This window comes from Heliconius melpomene, chromosome 12 (assembly GCF_056956725.1).
Source record: "Heliconius melpomene rosina isolate 202511_hmr_F chromosome 12, ASM5695672v1, whole genome shotgun sequence".
Lineage (NCBI taxonomy): Eukaryota > Metazoa > Arthropoda > Insecta > Lepidoptera > Nymphalidae > Heliconius > Heliconius melpomene.
The window spans coordinates 12925257-12945229 of NC_140400.1; the positions used below are offsets into that span (position 1 = coordinate 12925257).

General features: G+C 33.2%; 2 protein-coding genes across 15 annotated transcripts in view; both read right to left on the minus strand.

The window, feature by feature from the left end:
* The window catches only part of Liprin-gamma (liprin protein kazrin), a 42363-nt gene extending 22813 nt beyond the window's left edge, over positions 1 to 19550 (minus strand). For all 14 annotated transcript variants that reach the window (XR_014878524.1, XR_014878526.1, XR_014878523.1 and 11 more), the window contains exons 1-7: positions 19384 to 19550; positions 17360 to 17630; positions 16809 to 17066; positions 12837 to 12958; positions 12272 to 12434; positions 9719 to 9846; positions 8367 to 8543 (exon numbers count right to left, since the gene is read on the minus strand). Coding sequence is in view for 9 of the 14 variants with exons in the window: in XM_085193861.1 (XP_085049987.1) it covers positions 8367 to 8543; positions 9719 to 9846; positions 12272 to 12434; positions 12837 to 12958; positions 16809 to 17066; positions 17360 to 17630; positions 19384 to 19419 (1155 nt within the window). In the remaining 5 variants the exon portion in view is untranslated. The remainder of the gene's footprint in view (positions 1 to 8366; positions 8544 to 9718; positions 9847 to 12271; positions 12435 to 12836; positions 12959 to 16808; positions 17067 to 17359; positions 17631 to 19383) is intronic.
* LOC146533957 (uncharacterized) lies at positions 5387 to 6485 on the minus strand. The gene is made up of 2 exons (XM_085194873.1): positions 6024 to 6485; positions 5387 to 5716 (listed from the first exon to the last, which is right to left on the minus strand). The coding sequence occupies exons 1-2, from the start codon at positions 6100 to 6102 to the stop codon at positions 5397 to 5399; spliced, it is 399 nt and encodes a 132-aa protein (XP_085050999.1). The 5' UTR covers positions 6103 to 6485; the 3' UTR covers positions 5387 to 5396.
* Positions 19551 to 19973: the final 423 nt, after the last annotated feature.

Genomic DNA, 19973 nt, shown 5'->3' on the forward strand with positions numbered 1-19973 from the left:
TGCGGGAAGCTTATTTACATAAAACCTCCAATGTATAATAGGAATACTTTTACATGTAAATATTTAAAGAGCCACACACTGCACTACTGTACTTCACTTCTAAAAGTACTTATATTACGTAAATAGAGCAATAGTAACTGGGTTTCATTGAAATTCTATCCATGACTTAGCTTATTTCCCGAAGTAAGGCTCCCGTGCTCGACAAGGGTTGTCTCAGAAGACCACTCATTGTATTAATGTTTGATGGGCTTAACATAACCAGAAGTAAATGTAATAATATTATATTATGTTTTATTCAGCTTCACGCTATATCCCGCATAGAGCAGAGAAGGCAGAGGGATCCTAGTGTTAAGAAACTGTGGAGTGTCTTAACACTAGGCGGAGAGTGGTCCGCGAACATTTTCGGCCAAATTCTGAAGTTCGAGTGACGGAACTTCACGCCGCGATACCGGAGGGAAGAACTTAAAATATTAAATACATGTTCTTTTTAGAAAACATATACCTAAAAAAAATAACGTAGCGGGGAATTATTACATGTTTTCTTAAACGTAATTCTCGTTCTTAAATGTGGAATAACACTTAAAAAATATTAAATATTTCATTTCCTCTAGCCAAAGCCACTGGCCACAACTGGTCTCATATTACAATTCAGGGTACATTATTTCGGTGTTTTTCAGGTTCGTACGTCTCTGTCACTAGTAGTTGCTTGACCTCGATCTTAATAATTCAATGTTAACAATCTACAATTACATAGCAGAGATGGTATCAGGCATTCCTAGCTGTTCAGCTAAATACACCCTTGCGTAATATCTGTTTCCATACTCAAATACTTAAACGAAATATATACTGCTTTACTTCGAAATAGGTATAACATTATTAATGTTTGAAGAGTAATTAATTGGGTTATTATGTGGTTTATTATTAGACTGGGTTACATCGTACACGATGGTTCAAAGGTGCAAATTTCTCTAGAAATAAATATTAAATTGAAAATAAGTGGATAATTCATATTAGGTACTAAGAGCCCTTGTGCTTGTCTTAAAAACCTTTTTTCCTAATAAGATACTTCTGTTTCCCATTTTCCGCCGTCTAATTCTCGAGTTATTGCGTGTGCGAGGAAATAAAAATATTAAATATTTCATTCCCCCGGGTTAGAATCGACCTGACAACCATCATGTTTACAGTCGTACCCTTGCGGCCTTCGTAGGGCCACCTACATCATCAATTTTGAGTTATTCTTTTTAAAATGCCATTATTAAAACCTTTCTTTTTTTATTAGTCAAATTTGATACTAATATTCTTCTGCATAAAACAACAAACAATTACAACTAAAAGTCGAAATTATATCGATAAAATATTCAAATAGTACATAGCGTGACACCGCTATGTATTTTTGCGCTAAGCTAAATGCGGCTTAACGTTTTATCAACCTACTTTGGCTACACAATAGAAATTTGTTGTTACATTTAACGTCGGGTTAGCATTAAGGATGTTACTGTTTTCACAGACATCGCCAGTACTTTGTAAAATGCAAATTATTACCAGTTTATACTCCGTTCAAGTTAACGCAAAATAAATTGTAAAATATATAGTTTTTTTCCTGTCATAGCTCTTGTTTTTTTTAAATGTTAAAATGTTAAATAATAATCTTATTAGAAAATTGAAAAATATAAATTTCTAAAAATATTTATAAAGCTTTTTCTAATACTGCTAAGTATAAAATAGTTATGAGTACAATAGTATAGTATTAAAAATCGGTCTCTTTTGAATTTTGAAACGAAAATCTTGTTAATCGGGTAAAGTGTCAATTAATAATATCAACTTGATGTTTTAGCCTTATACAAATTTACTACATACATATGTAAATTAATAGAAGATAATATATTAGAGAAACGTTAAAAAAAGAAATAAACAATTTATCTTTAGATATTTGCATAGTAATTTATTTAATGATTTACGTTGGCAATAAACCAAAGCGACGCGACGTATAATAGATTTTTTGGGAAGCTCCGTCACATCGCCGGCCACGAGAGCAACGTTTGTCTGTTTTAAACGAGACAACGTGGGCTCTAGTGGGGCCTACACAAAATGCGTGTGATTTATGTAAGGTTTGTTGGCATTTGTATATATACGAGAATAGGCAAACATGTGTACTTACATAGCATTTATTATATCAATTTCATTATATTATGAGACATTCTTTATTGTGATACAGGCTTGGATGACTAGAACTTTATTTTTTTAAATATATAGATATTATTAAGGTTTTACTAATTATATAGCGAGTGTGAGCACAATTTAAGTTAAAATTATGATATTTTTTTAATTATGTTTTTTTTCTAAATACACTTAATATAATAAAATAAATAAAATAAAATAAGCCTTTATTCACTGACCATTAACTATATAATAAAATTTAAAAACTAAAACTAAACATTTAAAAGTAATTAATTCTCAATCTTATCTCTTCTTAATCTGTTTTTTTTTTGATCAGGTTGTCTCTCGACATAGGCCTCCCCCATCTTATTCCACTGTCCTCTGTTCCCAGTTAACCTCCTCCATCCTTTTGGTAGATCGTCCTCCCATCTTTTTATTTGACGACCTTTTTGCCTCTTTCCGTTTCTAGGATACCATTCTGTTACATCTTTAGTCCATTTATTTTTATTCGTTCTCATAGTGTGTCCAAACCAGTTCCACTTCAATTTTTTTATTTTTTGTATCACATCCCTCACCATAGTTCTTTTCCTTATTTTTGTAGTATCTAGTCCATCTATCCTTTAACCTTATATTCAGCATACTTCGCTCCATATTCCGTTGACAAACTATAAGTTTCTGATTGTTTTTGTTTGTAGCAGGCCAAGTTTGACATCCATAAGTTAGGCACGGCAGAATACATGTGTTGTACAGCTTGCTTTTCACTGACATTGGCATCGATTCATTCTTGAATATTTCTTTTAGTGACCAATACTGTTTCCAACTGTTACTTATTCTTCTATTAATTTCTTTTGAGTATTGATCACTAATAGATAATACTTGTCCTAAATATATGTATTCATCTGCATATTCGATAACCTCTTGATCTATTTCGATTTTGTTCTTTATGGTATTTGTCATTAATTTGGTCTTCGTTGGGTTCATAGATAGGCCTGCTTTTCTACTTTCATTGTTTAGCTGTTGTAGCATAGTTTGCAATGAACTAGATTCTTTAGCAAATATGACAATGTCATCGGCGAATCTTAGGTGATTTAGTTTTACTCCGTTTATATTCAACCCTAAGTTATCCCAATCTAAATTCCTGAATATATTTTCCAGTACTGCAATAAAAAGTTTTGGCGAGAGTGGATCGCCTTGTCTAACACCTCGTTGGACACTAAATTCCTCTCCCGGTTGTTCTAGTTGTACCTTTGCTGTAGTATTTTTATAAATTTCTTTTAAAATTCTTACATATTTTCCGTGTATGCCTTGATTCTTTAGTGTTTCCCATAAATAGTTATGACATAGGGAGTCGAAAGCCTTATTGTAATCGACGAATGCCATGTAGTACTGTTGCCCATATTCATTAAGCTTTTCTATTATTTGTTTCGCTACATGTATGTGGTCGATGGTAGAATAATCCGCTCGAAATCCCGCTTGTTCTTTTGGTTGGTTTTCTTCAAGTTGTTTTGTAATTCGACCTAGTACTATTTTAGAAAAAATTTTGTAAATATTAGACATTAAACTTATAGGTCTGTAATTATTAATTTCGTTTTTATCTCCTTTTTTATGTATTAGAGTTATGGTGGATTTTGTCCATTGGATTGGAATTTCTTCAGTGATTAATATTCTATTAAATAAATGTGTCATATGTTTAGATATTACAGAGATAGACCCTTTTAATAACTCATTTGAAATTTTATCTTCCCCAGGTACTTTTCCACTTTTTTGTGTATTTATGGCTTTTATAGTTTCTGACTCTAATATGTATGGTATTACTTCCTAGTTAGTATCTTTCATTATTTCTTCTATTATGTTCTGTTCCTTTTGTGTGTATAATTTTTTGTAAAATTCAGTTGCCACTTTAGCTATTGATAATCTATTTCCTGTCAATAAATTAGACTTGTTTTTATTTTTAGTTTTCATGTTAGGTATCCATTGTGTGTATTCTCTTAATTGGTTTAAAGCTTTCTTAATTCCTCCTGTTTTCTCAATGTGTTTTCTTAATATATTCAATCTCTCTTTTTTTTTTGTGTTTCTTAATTGATATATAAATCTTTTTACTAATGTTTGCAATATTATGATGGTTCTCTTTCCTATTTTCTAGCATTATTCTTCTTTCTCCCATTAAAGTAAGCGTTTCTTCACCTAAAGTGTTTTTGTTGTCTGTTTTAAGATTCACTTTATTTAGATTTTTTAACTCTTTCTCCAGGAAGTCATACTGTTCTTGTAGTGTTTCCTTTTCTTCAAAGTTGTTTAATGTGTTGTTTAGGTTGTTAAGGACATCTTGTGGTATAGGTCGTTTTATGTTTATTTGTTGAGATAATATGTTTTCTTGATTTGCGTTTCGTGTATTGTATAGCTCCTCTTAACATTCTATGATCTGTATTGAAATTTAACTTATTTAATACACCTACGTCACAAAATAATTGGTGTTCGTTTGTAAGTATATAATCAATTTCGTTTTTATCTTTATTATTAGGAGACATCCATGTCCACTTTCGCGAATTTCTTTTTTTGAAAAAACTATTCATTATTTTTAGGTTATTGGCAAAACAGAAGTCTATAAGTCTACGTCCATTATCATTTCTGTCGCCACTAGTAAAATCTCCCAACATAAATTCATCTTTGTTTCATTTACCTCCTACCTTGGCATTAAAGTCTCCCGTCATGATATTTTTTTTGTTATTCGTTTGTATCAAATCTGTCAAATCCTTGTAGAAAATATCTTTTGCTTCTTTTGTATCCTGTTCGCACGGTGCATGTACCTGGATGATCGTAGACGGTTGGATAAATTTTGGTAACTGTATGTTAAAGACTGCAATTCTATGTGATATTCCTTGGAAGCCAATTATTTTATCTTTTAGATACTGTTTTACTAAAAATCCCATTCCATGTGTTCCTTGTTTGACACCGTAAAAGTAAAAGATATATTCGTTGTATTCTCTTATCTCCTCTCCTATTCTTCTTACTTCACAAAGACCAATGACATCCCATTTTATATGACTTATTGCCTTTTCCAATTCCTGTAGTCTATAGTCTGTCATTAGCGTTCTAACGTTTAATGTTGCCAGGTATATTTTGGTATTTATGTTTTGAGTTCTTTGGCATAAGGATGTATTATTAGGGGGTAGCGGTCTTACATCCTCACGGGGACCAACCGGGTTGAGGACGTCCTGCTTCTGGTTGCTAATATCTAGTTGCTATTTAGTTTGGTTTGTTAAGTTACAAAGTGAATTTGATCTCATCAAATCGAAGGCATTTCTTCTGGTTCCTTTTATTACCGAAGTTTGGCTCGTTAATTTCTTGGCCTTGTTCTGATTTTCTGGTGAAATTGATTGATCTCTCTTTCTTTTTTCTTTATTAAGGTTACCTTCTTTTACTACCAGTTGGTCATATTTTAAATACGCAATGTTTCCTTTTGCGCGTTCCTCTATTAATTTCGGTTGCAATTCTCTTCTTTTTTCTAAAACCTCCTTTGGATAGTCTTCAGTAACATATACGTTCTTTAGGCTCTTTTTCAATTTCAGTATCTCAGTTCGTCTCCAGGTATTTGCAAAGGTAATTAAAACAGGTCGTATTTTGTTTTGCTTGCTAGGACCGATGCGCAAAATTTTTGATACATCCCGAGCGTCCAGGATGATTTTTAAATCTGTTTTGAAAACTTTTTGCACTTCTTGAAATAGTTCTGATGAGGAATGCTCCTTTTCTTCTAAACCAAAAAATAAAATGTTGTTCTTTTTCTTTTCTTTTTCTAAATATTCTATCTTCTTTTCCAAAATTTCGATTTTATCTTTCATGATTTTATTATCTTTGAGTAATGGTTCAAATTTTTTCGTATATAGATTTTGTTTGTTTGTCCATTTCTACCTTCATTTGCTCGAAAAGAATTTTAAATTGCCCCTCCATGTTTAATTCTTATTTCTAATATTATTAATAATCTTCTATTTTTTTTTTTTTTGTTATTATGTATTTTATCTATGCTTTTTTTTTTTTTTTGAGCAGTGGCAACACAGGCTTATGTCGTAAACTTAAATATGGATGACTCTTCTAATGTCAATGTCTAATCGTATAACCTCACAACCGCACACTATATACGATGATAATTTTTTTGTTTCTTCTTTATATTTTCAATGTTTTTGTTCACCAAGGTTACAAATTCAATGTATTGGTCTATTTTACTGCGGCAGTTCTCAGGAAAGTGACGATAAACCAGTGTTTCACTATTATTTTGGACGGACGGAGTACTCGGCAATGTTTACAGTTTGACAACCGGAAGCGGAAAAAACACTTAATATAAATAATATTAAATAAATATTCGTAGTTCAAGCGGACGAGCTTCTGATTCTCTGCAAGCGAGCGTTTAACTCATGTTTCTATTTGAGATAGAGATAAAGCCAATATGCAGTACGTACTAAAATATGAAACGTGTGCTTTGATAGATGGACCGCATCGCCAGCTGTTTGCTCATTCATAAGTTCATCAGATACGAGCACCTCGCTATATATAGGTGGTCAGTTACCCTGTTCAATATATTCTATGAAATATTTTGTATTTTTATTTATATAAAGCTTAAGTTTTAAATAGAATCTTGACTATATAAAATTACTTGTATATTATATAAAAAATATATATTCACATTTTAGTAATTACTTTTAAAGCGTAAAGGCCAGAGGAATTCTTTTATGATGTTTTTAAGAATTTTGCGTCTTAAAAATTAAATTGTTTACAAATTCTAATAAAAAATTACGGAAAAAGTCTGTGTTTTATTATATATATATATTTTTGTATTCAAATGATTGGTAAAAAAACAGAGATACAAACGGTAACTGCTGTAAATAGTATGTGACATAAAGTAGATTAATTTAACCGTAACATATAAACCACAAATCTCTGTACCTATCTCTATAAAGTCGCTATGTTCGAAAGTGTCATATATTTTATAAAGAAATATTTCGACAAAAGAGAAATATCTCAGTTGAAAATAACATTGTAAGGAACGTTCCACAGCTCTGCGACAATACATGTTGTTGTGATGGAATACAACATACGGAATAATGCAACAATATTTGCTTTCACATAAATATGACAAAATGTACAACAGATTTGATAAGATTCACATATTTCAAAGATTTTATCATAAACTCTTTTTATCACTGAGCACAAGCTGAGGGAACCTGGGAACCTAGTGTTAAGACACTCCCTTTTCCATTTTTCGCAGAACTCTGGAGGCATTGCTTGTACTCAACGCCGTGTTTTCCTCGATACCAGAATAGAGTGCCGTAGTTCTAATAACAATATATGTACAATTATATTACTTAAATTTCTATTCCTGGGAATTACTAATATCATTGACGTGTATTAATCTGTTATAGTCTTATAAAAATACCCTAGATTCATTAAGAGATTAGATAGATAACTATTGACTGGCTAATTGTCATTAAAAAAATGTAATTAGGGCATTAGCCTTAATTATTTACCTGTACATATATAATATATCATAATAAGATATATATGTGAATATATTATATATGTATCTATAATTATTTTAAGTAGTTCATACAAGAATTAAGACTTTCTCAGTGTTAATCTTTCTGAGTTCTGTTCGGACGCTTATGAGCATATGGACAATTTGAATGTATATAACTTCCAATTTTTAGATACCTAGATACATACGAGTATGTCTAAAGAATAGCACGTTAAAGTTTGTATACTTATACTAATATTACTTAGGTGTAGAATGGCGTTAATCAATTCAAGCTTTAAACTGTCGTTCACGAAGTTTAAGAATACGTTTCGTATATATCGTATTGTTTCGTTCGAAAATTGATAGATTTTGTGCAAAACTTTTACAACTTTCTAGACACAAATATATGTAAACATGTAGACTCGTTCACAATAACGAAAAGTGTATTATAAGAAAACCAACGTAAAATAAGGCGGTTTATATTAAGAATCATAAGCGGCAGGTGTGCATACTTAGTCCATTTAACTTGATATAACGTTTGAAACTTTAACTTTTAAACTTAGCCTTTCATTTTACAATATTTACTTCAAACAACGGTCGTTTCCTCTGCTAGTGAAATACTCTGTAAGTTCGTGATCATTATAACATAAAAAATGGCATTCATAGTTAAAATTATAGACTAAAATTTCCATTTTACAGTGCTTACTTCGAACAGTTGTTCCCTGGCGTGTCTCAGCTGTGTGTCTCTGGCGCTTAAAGCTGCTGCCAGCTGGAGAGAGCGCTCCGCCTCGTCGCGGGCGTGCCGCAAGAGCGCCGCCCGTTCGCGTTCTCGCTCAGCGCGCTCGGCTCCTAGCGCGGACGAGGCGCCACTCCGAGAGCGCATCTGTGTAAATGTATTGTGCTTTTTAATACGTAAATAAAATTTGAATTTAGTTTGAAATTAATGTTTTTATACATTTTGAATGTAATATATTGAATTTGTTTTACTGATTTTGAACTATAACTATTATATTGAGGCCAGTTGCGACGCAAGGCCACAAAGTGTGACTGTAAAACCGAATGGTTATGGGTTCGATTCCCACTCGAGGAGATGAAATATTTATTTAAATTTATATTTTCATTTTCTTCGCTCTGGTGTCGAGGCAAAGTGCGGCGTTAAGTTCCACCACTTAACACGCAATGCCACCAGAATTCGACAGAAAGTGGGGAACGGAGTATCTTAATACTAGGTTCCCTCTGCCTATCCTGCTGTGTGCGGGATACAGCGTGAAGCTGACATACTTTTATATTTAATTTATCTACGTAATTATAGTTATAGATAGTGGCTGAAATATCAAACTTTGATACAGTCCTAAAATGATATCTTTAAATATATAATTTTATAGCAAACTGCAAAATATTATAAAATAAAACTTCTATAATCTATTGAACGTGCAATGAGCATTGGGTAAACCGAAATTCCATTAATTTATAGTGGAATGTGAAACAAACAATAGTATTTCTATTGTTAAAATTAAATAAATATATTTCAAGCGCTATTCATATAGATAAGTTTTGCATATAATCAATATTTTCAATTAAAATTGTATTGTTTTATTGAAGCTAATAATTAGATGGAGGTCGTGGTGCAGGCGTGCAAAGTGTGGCAGGATTCACAACAGATTCGATACCCATGCGAGGAAATGAAATATTTAATATTTTTATTTTCTCTCTGGTGTCGAGGAAAAGCGCGGTGTAGAGTTCCGAAAATCAATGCCTTCAGAATTCAGCGGAAAATGGAGTACGGAGTGACGTTACACTAAATCCTCTCTGCCTACCCTACTGTGTGCGTTATACACTTAAAAATGACATGACACTTAAAAATAAATTAGATTTATTTTATATGCATAACGCTAACTTTCAGTTTATTATATAAACTAAAAACTCATAGTTAAAATATAGTTATTAAAACGGGGTAACTTCGTTATATAGTTGAAAGGAACAATTAACAAGTATTTTTTTATAATAAGGTGTACTATAACATGTTACAACATGTGTGCGTAGTCGTTGTTTAAGTACCTGTTCATAATTTCTAATGAAGTCCCTGAGCTCCTTCTCTTTGTCCTCGAGAGTCGCGTACAGTTGCTTCATTTGATTCAGCAAATCAAATTTCTCGGCTTTGAGTCGTTTCTTGTCGGCTTTCAAAGCTGCAATAAAAGGTACTGTTAGTTTTATACTTGCTTCGGCGCTGAGGTGTTTTATTCATTTTCTTCTACTATTTCGGTACAACGAAAGACTCTTTAGGGAAAATCCCACTTATATATTCCCGTATATTTTCTTTTCGGCAAATTTGTTTTGTATTATGAACATTTGTCGACTTACTTTAGATATAGAAATATTTATTTTTACATACATATATAATCCGAAAATATACTAACGTATTATAAATAAAATATACTAACGTATAATAGACGCGTAAAATCATAAACGGATTGGGATGAATCTTTACAGTAATATAGCTTATACGTCAGAATTACACATCGACTACAATTTATGTTAGGTTTTAATTTAGATATAACATTGAATTTGAGCGGGCGAAGCCGCGTGTGGGCCGCTAGTATACATATATACCTAATACCCAAATATACTGTAAACTTGTATATTGTATAATCAACTTTACAAAATATAATTTTACTATAATTTATCATCACACCTTTATGTCCACACAAGCTACTAACACGTCAATACAAAATTACAATTGTAAAGAACAATGGCCTTTAGCGATTAGGAAGCTTATACGCTGATAAGCGTCCTTTGATCGTTGCTTCATTGGGCGCATCAAATGACTCGACGTCTGTCGTTTTACCCTATTGTGCTAATATAATGCATCCGTACGGACATCCGACCCGATTTTCAGATGAAACGGGAGGCTTTTCTGATGGTTATTGGTTCCTGCTTAAATTTTCTATTGCACATCTGTTCAACAGTTCATATCGTAAGGGCCATTAACGGGACTATAACAGGATCTCTATTATTAATTTACATAGTTCTCCTAATTTTGCTGCTAAACTTAGTTTTCCGTTATCAAAGATCAGTAAACGCTATGATTAATATTTTTAAAATAGTAGAAATTGGAAAAAAATACGTTTTCTTCTTAGTTATTTCCATCTATTTGTTTTTTTCTTCAGCTTTACACTATATCTCGCAACTAGCAGTATAGGCAGAGGGAACCTGGTGTTAAGACACTCCGTTCCCCTTTTTCCGTTGGAGGCATTGACTGTTGAGTGGCGAAACTTAATGCCACGCTATGTCTCGACATCAGAGCGAAGAAATGAAAATATAAATGTAAATAAATATTTAATTTACGCAAGTGGGGATCGAACCCACAATCAGTCGCGCTTACAGTCTCACTATTATGTTATTAACATGACACAAATAAAGAAATTTTATGATCAATTAGACCTAATAAAAGATATAAGATTGATATCTTTCCGAATAGTATATTATTACTGATACGGTCTAAAACTATTAACATTGATATGTGTTTCATTCGACACATAGGGTACACCATTTTGACGTATTGGATGGCAAACAATCATTTTTATTGCTACACCGGTACTTTGTTTTAAGCTTTCAGGTATAATAACGACTGTTTTATGTCGAACATTCCAACGTTAAATGAAATTGCTGAGAGCGTTTTTACTATTTACTTTTCTTAAATCGTATTTTCAGTTTTATTATTGTTTAGCTTTAGATGGAAATATAAATAAATATGATGTATAAATGCATTAGACTTCATATTTAATGTCAATCTCTATCGAGGCCGTGGTGACGCAACGGCACAATGGCGTGACTGCAACGTGACGGTTGTGGGTTAGATTCCCACTGGAGAAAGTGAAATATTTATTTACGTTTATATTTCCATTTCTTAGCTCTGGTGTCGAGGCAAAGCGCGGCGTTGACTTCTGCTACTCAACACGCAATGCCTCCAGAATTCAGCAGAAAGTGGGAAACGGAGTGTCTTAACACAAGGTTCCCTCAGCCTAGCCTGCTGTGTGCTGGATACAGCGTGAAAGTGATTTAATTTAATTTGATTTTAATTTTACTTTCTTTTATCTCTATAAAAATCATTTATCTAGATTAAGGCACTTACTACAACCAATGTCTATTTCGTTGAAAGTAAACGTCGATAAAAGTCGAAGATCAACCCTCGAGCTAACGTGACTAGTAAACTAATTTGCTCCTACGAGTACGCTTCCAACAAGATACTTTGCCAAACATTATGACTTTAGTTTATCAAACTGTCGGTATCCTACTTCTTTTTCCAATCATGAACGGAGGCTTTAACAAATTGCCTATCTTAGTTCGCGGTATTACACTGGATTTGGCTTGGTAGCGCAGCGTGGATGAAAATATAATATTTTATCTTCACTACAATGTTTCAAGAAAATATTAAAGAAAATAGGTCACTTTGTGAGCTGATTTAATATATCTCAAATTCGTTGGGCTTGATTAACGTAGACGTTGGTAAATGTTTGTGATGAACATAAAAATCTGTAATTATGTAAATACTTACAATTAAGTTGTGTTATTTTATTAATGAAATTCTAATATAATATGAAAAAAACCTACAGTTAACAGCTTCTCTGGCTAGCAACAGCTCCTTCTCCAGCTGCTGAGGATCTAGAGAAGGCCCCTCTTCAGAGTCCCCCTGGGCCCTCTCAATCAACACGTTCCCCGCCTCGCCCCGCTCCGCAGCCGCCACCAGTAAGCGCCGTACTCGCGTCAGCTCCGCCTGCATCAAGGATTAATCGCTATCGATTTATAAACTCCGCTTCTCCCAATATTGCCAGCTATATAGAAACAAATTAGAGGAAGTCACGCGAACGTAATATTGACTTTACCGTGTTTGTACATAGGTACTATAGATTAGATAGGCTCGGTTAATTTGGTATAATTCCAGTGAATAGTGTTGTACCTACTTGTTTTTGTCCATTTTATTTAATATATTATTATTTAATATATAGTAAAAGTATAAAATATTTTTCTGTTTGTGAATATTAAAATATAGCAACAGAGAAAATAAGTTATAAAATTTTTCTTTACAGTCTAATCATACAAAAATGTTTAATGAAAGACAGAATTTTCCTTTGAAGTTTTGCCCTGGAAAAAACGGGAAAACAAATTAAAAGGCAACCTGCAGACGTTCATTTTCAAGACGCAGACGACGAGCGAGCTGCGCGGCGGTTAGCATCCCCGGGGACGCGGGCACCTCTTCCTGACGAGATCTGTCTGAGCGCCCGCCTGGAGATCCGGCACCTGTTTTTTTATGTTTATGTAATTAAATATTAGAATCAACACTCAAATAGCAAAATAATATATATAATTTATCTTTTTCATATTTCACATAGAATTCATGATACAAAAATAAATAAAATAAGATGTCTCATATTGCATTTTTTTTTCCTACCAATAAGATTGAACCCACAACCGTCGTGTTAACAATCGCATGTTAGTTCCCCTGCGTCACAACGGCCTCGTATAACTACAAAATTATACTAAAATAATAATAAGCCATAAACATTGCAATATAAAAGGTATCCCAGTCACGAAGCTACGTCCAGACGAATCGATTATTCGTTTTACCATGCGTCAGGGACGCAGGTGTGTATGCACCCTGTTTTAACCGACTTCAAAAAGAAGGAGGTTATCAATTCGACTGTTTTTTTTTTTTATTGCAGCGGGTCAAGTACTGACTTTGCCGATCAATTCTCTTACGAGATTATTATGACTCCATAATTGTAGCACCGAGTCCCCTTGTTAGCAACAGATGTAATATTAAAGGGATAAATGTTCTTCGAATGAATACAAATTGAAAGCTGAAGCGAGTTAATTTGGTTTTTCTTGAGTTTTAATAAAAATCTTTACGTTTACTTTGGAAGCTTTAGGCGTTTATTAAGATTTTTATGCTTGACCGTTTATATTATTTTTCTTTTTCAGCTTCACGCTGTATCCCGCACACAGCAGGGTAGGCAGAGGAAACTCAATGTTAAGACACTCCCTTCCCTACTTTCTGCCAAATTCTTGAGGCGTTGCGTGTTGAGTGGCAGAACTCAACGCCACCCTTTGCCTCCACACAAGAGCGAAGAAATGGAAATATAAACGTAAATAAATATTTCACTTCCTCGACTGGTTATCGAACCCACAACCATCGCGTTACAATCTCACCTGTGCCACGATGGCCTCTATTATTTGTTTATATATAATTTTTGATATGCATTTTTATTCAGCTTTACACTGTATCCCGCATGTAGCAGGTTAGGCAGAAAGCCTCGCTCTGCTTCCCACTTTCCGCCGAGTTCTGGAGGTATTGTGGCAGAGTAGGGGAACTAAACGCACTTAGAAAGACTGAACAAAAATTAAAAATTTTATTTTTTCACATATTGGATTAAATATTTTTTTTATTATTCTTTCCTAACTACTAATCACTAACCATATCATTTATTTTTTTATAAATTTCTTATAAGCTTAAATATTAGATACCAGGATACAAAGTATGATATTAAACTTAACTGTATAGTAATAACTAATTATACTTGTTATATAATTTACAGTAAACTGGTATGAAAGTCACAAGGGTATATTTAGTTTTATTTATCTAAGTTATCTAATACGCCAACATAACTAAAGTAGTATATAAACAATTTAGTGTAATAACAGTAAACTCTAATAATATGATGAGCAAACTTTGCAGCTAACAACAATAAATCAATTAAGTTTTTGGGTGACGGCGCTGACCTACTTTCAGTAACGAACTGCAATGTAGGTACGCTCTTAAAACAGCCCATAATTAATAAGTATAATTAGTAAAGATAGATTTTTAAATATATTTTTTAGATATAGAAGGTTGTAATGCTTTTGTGTTGATATTGTCTCTATTTCTCTATTTTGTTGTTATTGTCTCTATTACGACATACATATTGACGCTGGAAAGCGATTTTTTCGTATCTCTAAAAATCTGTACACTATTTTTCTTGTTATTTTTAAATTGAAAAGTTTATCGTTTTTGTGTATAAAAAGAAAGTTATTCTTCTGCCTACTGTAAATGTACTAGAGTACTGAAAATAGTGGGCACCGCCCTATACTTAAATAGATAAGAAGATAATCCTTTCATTTTTTTACGAACTATGTAAATAGGCAGTTATAAGTACATGTATGACATAAGTATATTTGTATGCCTGTCAGTGGCATCGTAGCTCCCAAATAGATGAACCAATTTTATTACCTATACAAGATAAATATTCCAGCTCTCTTCTATGTCATGAAAGGATGAAAGCAACTTCTACTGGTCTAGTTGATTATATATTTCGTACCATGTTCCTTTTTAGAGCTTTTTGTGTCAGGGTTTTTAAAATTATATTTTTTTATTCTAAAGATATTTTTTGATTGATTATGAGCCCACAGACGTCATCATTACATAAAATACACACCATCTACGATACAAAAATGTTTAAAATTGTTAAACAAAAAATCGTAATTAAAACTGAAATGTTCATAACCAAATGACTGGTTTCTTATATAATTATAAGATTCCTATTTTCCTATTTTCTCTAAAAGAAACTTACTGCAAACTGTAAAAAGTTTTAGTTATCAGATGCTAATTAAAAAGGTAACGAAAACTAAATGACGAATTGCAGCATCGGGCAGACAGAAAAGTTCTTTCTTGCGAAGTTTCCTACTTTGCAATCGTAAATGAGCTTATTCCCTACGGCAGTGTCTCATTTTAATGGAAATAGTCGCTAAGGCAATATGTGAATACTGTTTTGAGAAGAAAGATATAAAATTGTATAACCATTGAAAGTTTTAGATTATATAGATAAAATACATATCTTATGGCAAACAACAAACTGCATTTTAAGGCGTAAAATTTATTTTCTATATAGCTAACAGCTATTTTCAAAATGTTTATTCCCCATTAGATTGCATTGGATCTGTTAAGATAATTAAAAAAAATGTAGGAATAATATTTCACCGATAGGTTTTTTTTGCTTATCCTCAAAAATAATGGTAAAATACGATTTTTATAACATGAGAACTTATTCTTTTAATTAAAAAAAATCAAACTTGAAAATTAAACTAAGTAATATAAAACAAAATTTTAATATTATTTTGTATGGTTACGCCCGATTCTCTGAGAAAATTATGTAGCCAAGTATAGGATATAAATAGAAATCTTCACCTATTACATACAAAACCCACACAAAAACCCCTAATGAAGCTATAATCCAAACACGTCCTGCAACAATATGTACGAGAGTTTTATAAGGTTGTTTGTCTAAGTTAAACCCTAGTTTCATACAACGCCACTCATAACAGCTTGTAGCGAGAGCGTTGAAGAATTTCTAACTAACTCCAAACTTACTTCATCAGGAAAACAAACACCGGCCCTGACTAGCTACCAACTATTATCTTCCGCATTATACACTAAAGTAAAACAAGACAGTATTTTAGAAGAAAATGTTCGTTCTATGTTCATCATTTAATTCGATTTTCAAGGACCTTTCTCTAAGTGACAGGATAATGGAAAGGGCGCGTGTCCGAGATTTTTCACTTAAAAAGAAAAACATGTTATACACGTACGAGTACGTAATGCATTATGAAATCTTTTTAAAGTTTATTTTTCTTAAGCTACAAATTATATATTTTGTACCAGTTTTAGCTTTCAGATATCTTTTGTTATTATTGGCAGGGGACAGGAAACTGTTTTTTTTCGGTTTTTGCCCATTTTAGGGATCTAAGATAATCTCACAAATTATATATGTAGTTATATAAAAAATTGTATTGTTGAGGCCGTAGGGCAGTAGCACAGTGTGTTATTGTAAACGTGATAATTGTAGGTTCAGTTCGCAGCCGGGGTATGAATTACGTAATTCAATTTCATTTTGTCGCTCTTACACTTTCTGTTTGTATGCTCCGCCACTCAGTATGGTATGTCTTGAAAACTCGGTGGAAAGTGGAGAATTTACTCCGTTAAGACACTTCTTAGGACTAGGTTTCCTCTGCCTATCCTGCCATATGCGAAATACAGCGTAAATTTATTATTCAATTTTATTGTTGTCCATTTTCTTAGAACTAAATATCAAAATAACCAATGGTACGTTAATATTACCTCCATCTAATGTGGCAGTGATGTCAGCTCTGGGCTCTGGTCCATCGCTACTCCTGCCGGGCGAAGTAGCATCAGGTAATGGAACTTCTTCCTCCGAACTATCTGCTGGATCTAGGACGTTCCTATCACTTGCACTATTTCCTGCCGTTATCTCAGCGTACGTTCCGCTATCGCTGCCATTCTGTGTGGACCATTTCACTGGCGAATCTAATTTACCGTTGGCCTGGTTTTCCTTGTTATCGTCATCTGGAGATGACACTGCAACAATTGATTAATTTTTAATATATAATTTTTATTTAACAATTAGATGTTTTATTTTGAATGTAGATACCATTTATATTTATGTGAAAATACAAGAATTGAGTTACATCGCACATTATATATTTTCATAAAAATAAAAGTGATGTAGTATTTATAAAGTAATATTTTCAAACTTATTTTAAAATTAAGATTGAAGTACTTCTAAAAATCTGTATTTCTTAAAGCTATTGTTCACATACAATATATCACACTTTAGAAAAGAAAATACTTTGTCCAAAATAAGTACAAACCTATAAAAGGATTATCCTTCCCGTTTTTAACTGAGAGGCGTGTTGATCTATTCAACGTAGTCTCTTTGTCGCCATTAAGCGGCCCGTTGCGTGGTTTGTCAAGAGTGCTGATGAGAAGACGTCGTTCGGGCGGTATTGGGCGCGGGTCGTCGGATCTATCAAGTGCAGAACACGCTGGAGTGATGAGAGGGTCAGCTGGTTCAGGTTCCGCATCCGCCTCAACTCTATTGCCTACCGACACTTGTTCGTCTACCATTTTGCGAAGTTTCGCCTATATGTATAAAATAAAATTATCAATATTAGCACATCAAAATAGAAATACAATATCTAATAAATTATTTAAGAAAACAAGCAAATAGGTGTTACCTTTCATAGAACAAAACCAATTAAATATGTTATCAGACGGAATGAGGATACAATTTAGTTAACAACAATAGCCAAGTTTTCCTATATAATCTATCACGTCTCTTTTATGTTGCCAAAATAGCTTAAAGTAAAATACCGTTTACTTTTACAGATGAATTTTCTAAAGAAAGGAAAAGACATCTTGGCCAAATATAAATAATGAGCATCATTTCGTTCTTTATCTGCTACGGGAACTAGACATGTAATATTAGGATGCCAGACAAAACACTTTGGGTTCACCCAATTTACGGGGAAGAATTAGGTGTAATTGCTTTGTAAATATCGTTGTTTGCAAAGCTGGACTATAATAAAAATAATCAGAAATATGTAGGAACATAGAATATGATGTAAATTAACAGTTTTAATTTTGCACTATATAGTATATAGGATATTTTCCGACCGGTTCTTTTATACGGCATTGAATGTTGGCCAGCGCTATCTCGGCATACTCAGGAGCTTCACGTCACGGAAATGAAGATGCTGAGGTGGATGTGCGGCGTAACGCGGTCTGACCGCATGTGCAACGAATTCATTCGAGGCAGTCTTGGGGTCCGTGACGTAGCGGATAAGCTCCAAGAGCGTCGCCTGAGATGGTTTGGCCACGTTACGCGCCGGCCTAAGAACTATGTCGGATACAAGTGCCTTGCTATACCAGTTCCTGGAGCGCGATCTCCCGGACGCCCAAGGAAGCGCTGGTTGGATGTCGTGATGCAGGACACGAGAGCTAATGGTCTAACCACCGAGGACGCAAAAGACCGTGCAAAGTGGAGTAGGTTGAGTAGGAAGGCAGACCCTGGTAATAGCCGGAATTAATGCCAGGAAGAAGGAAGGAGTATATAGGATATTTTATATATATTTCATGTGAATCATAGTTAATTAACGACAACGTTAAACTTGCCTTATTCTAAAATGGCTGATAATTAAAGGTGAACCTGTCGAAATCGATACGTTTAATAGCTTCAATAGCCTTGGTTACCTGAATGTACAAAGTTTGTAATCGATGTTAACACTTCGATGAAACTTTGACATCAGGTTACCTAGAATATAAATTACAGAGTATTTGGTGCTCATAGAGCTCTATAAGCCAAGCTTTAATCAACCAAGCTCGACTGACGCAAAATCTGGGGACTCTGGTTTAAATAAATTACTTATAATATATATTGTTTAATTTATAATGTCCCATATAACCTACGAAAACTATCGTTCTATAATATAAAAATACACAATGAAACACAACTAAGCTTTGATGATGATTAATAATGATTTGTAATGATTAATAATGATTAATAATGATTAATAATGATTAATAATAATTGATTTTCCATATTATTATTTTTTTTGTTAGTACATCTTGCGAAACGAACGTATATATGGACCTATGTATATTTTATTAATATTATAAATGTGAAAGTTTGTTAGCATGTATGTTTGTTCCACTTTCAGGCAATATCTACTGAACGAATTTAAAAAATCAAATAGGTTTATGTGAAGATTTTGTAGAATTTGATTATAATATAATCATAAATTTAAGCGGGCGAAGCCGCGTGTGGGTCGCTAGTAATAAAGTGTGGATATTATTACGACGTATACGAGTATTTCATATGAAATTGTTCAATTACCTGGGCGTCGCCTAGTATCCGGCGCACAAGCGCCATCAGGCCGCCGTGGCAGGCGTTATCATGCTATCCACCTGCGTCGCCCCGCATGGTTGCTGTTGAACTTGGACGGTAGACTGCTACTAACGGTGAGAAACTATACCACCTTACTGCCTTTTGTAGCTTGGACACGACCTAAAACAACAAAATCATGTATAAGTTGGTATATAGATTATATTACGTTTAGCACATATTTTGTATATTTTATATATCAAAAATATTTGTTTTTGTTTTGGATAATGATGATTTTTGTTTATGTTTATTAATTGATTAATACAAATCGATAGGTATATACAAAATAATGATTAAAGGCGATTTGAAGTCACCCACCGAAGCCAACGTAATGATTTCAGAAATGTAGGTCAACAGGAACGAACTTATAAAAGTGACATGTATGCATTCATTTTGTGTAAAATAACTAAATATGTAATTATTTTTTTTATGATGTACCTACCTATGAATTTCACTCGATAAAGTTAATAATATTATTGGATTTTTTTTATTATAAAGTGTCATCAACATGTAATGAGATACTTTGAGGACAACCAGTGTTC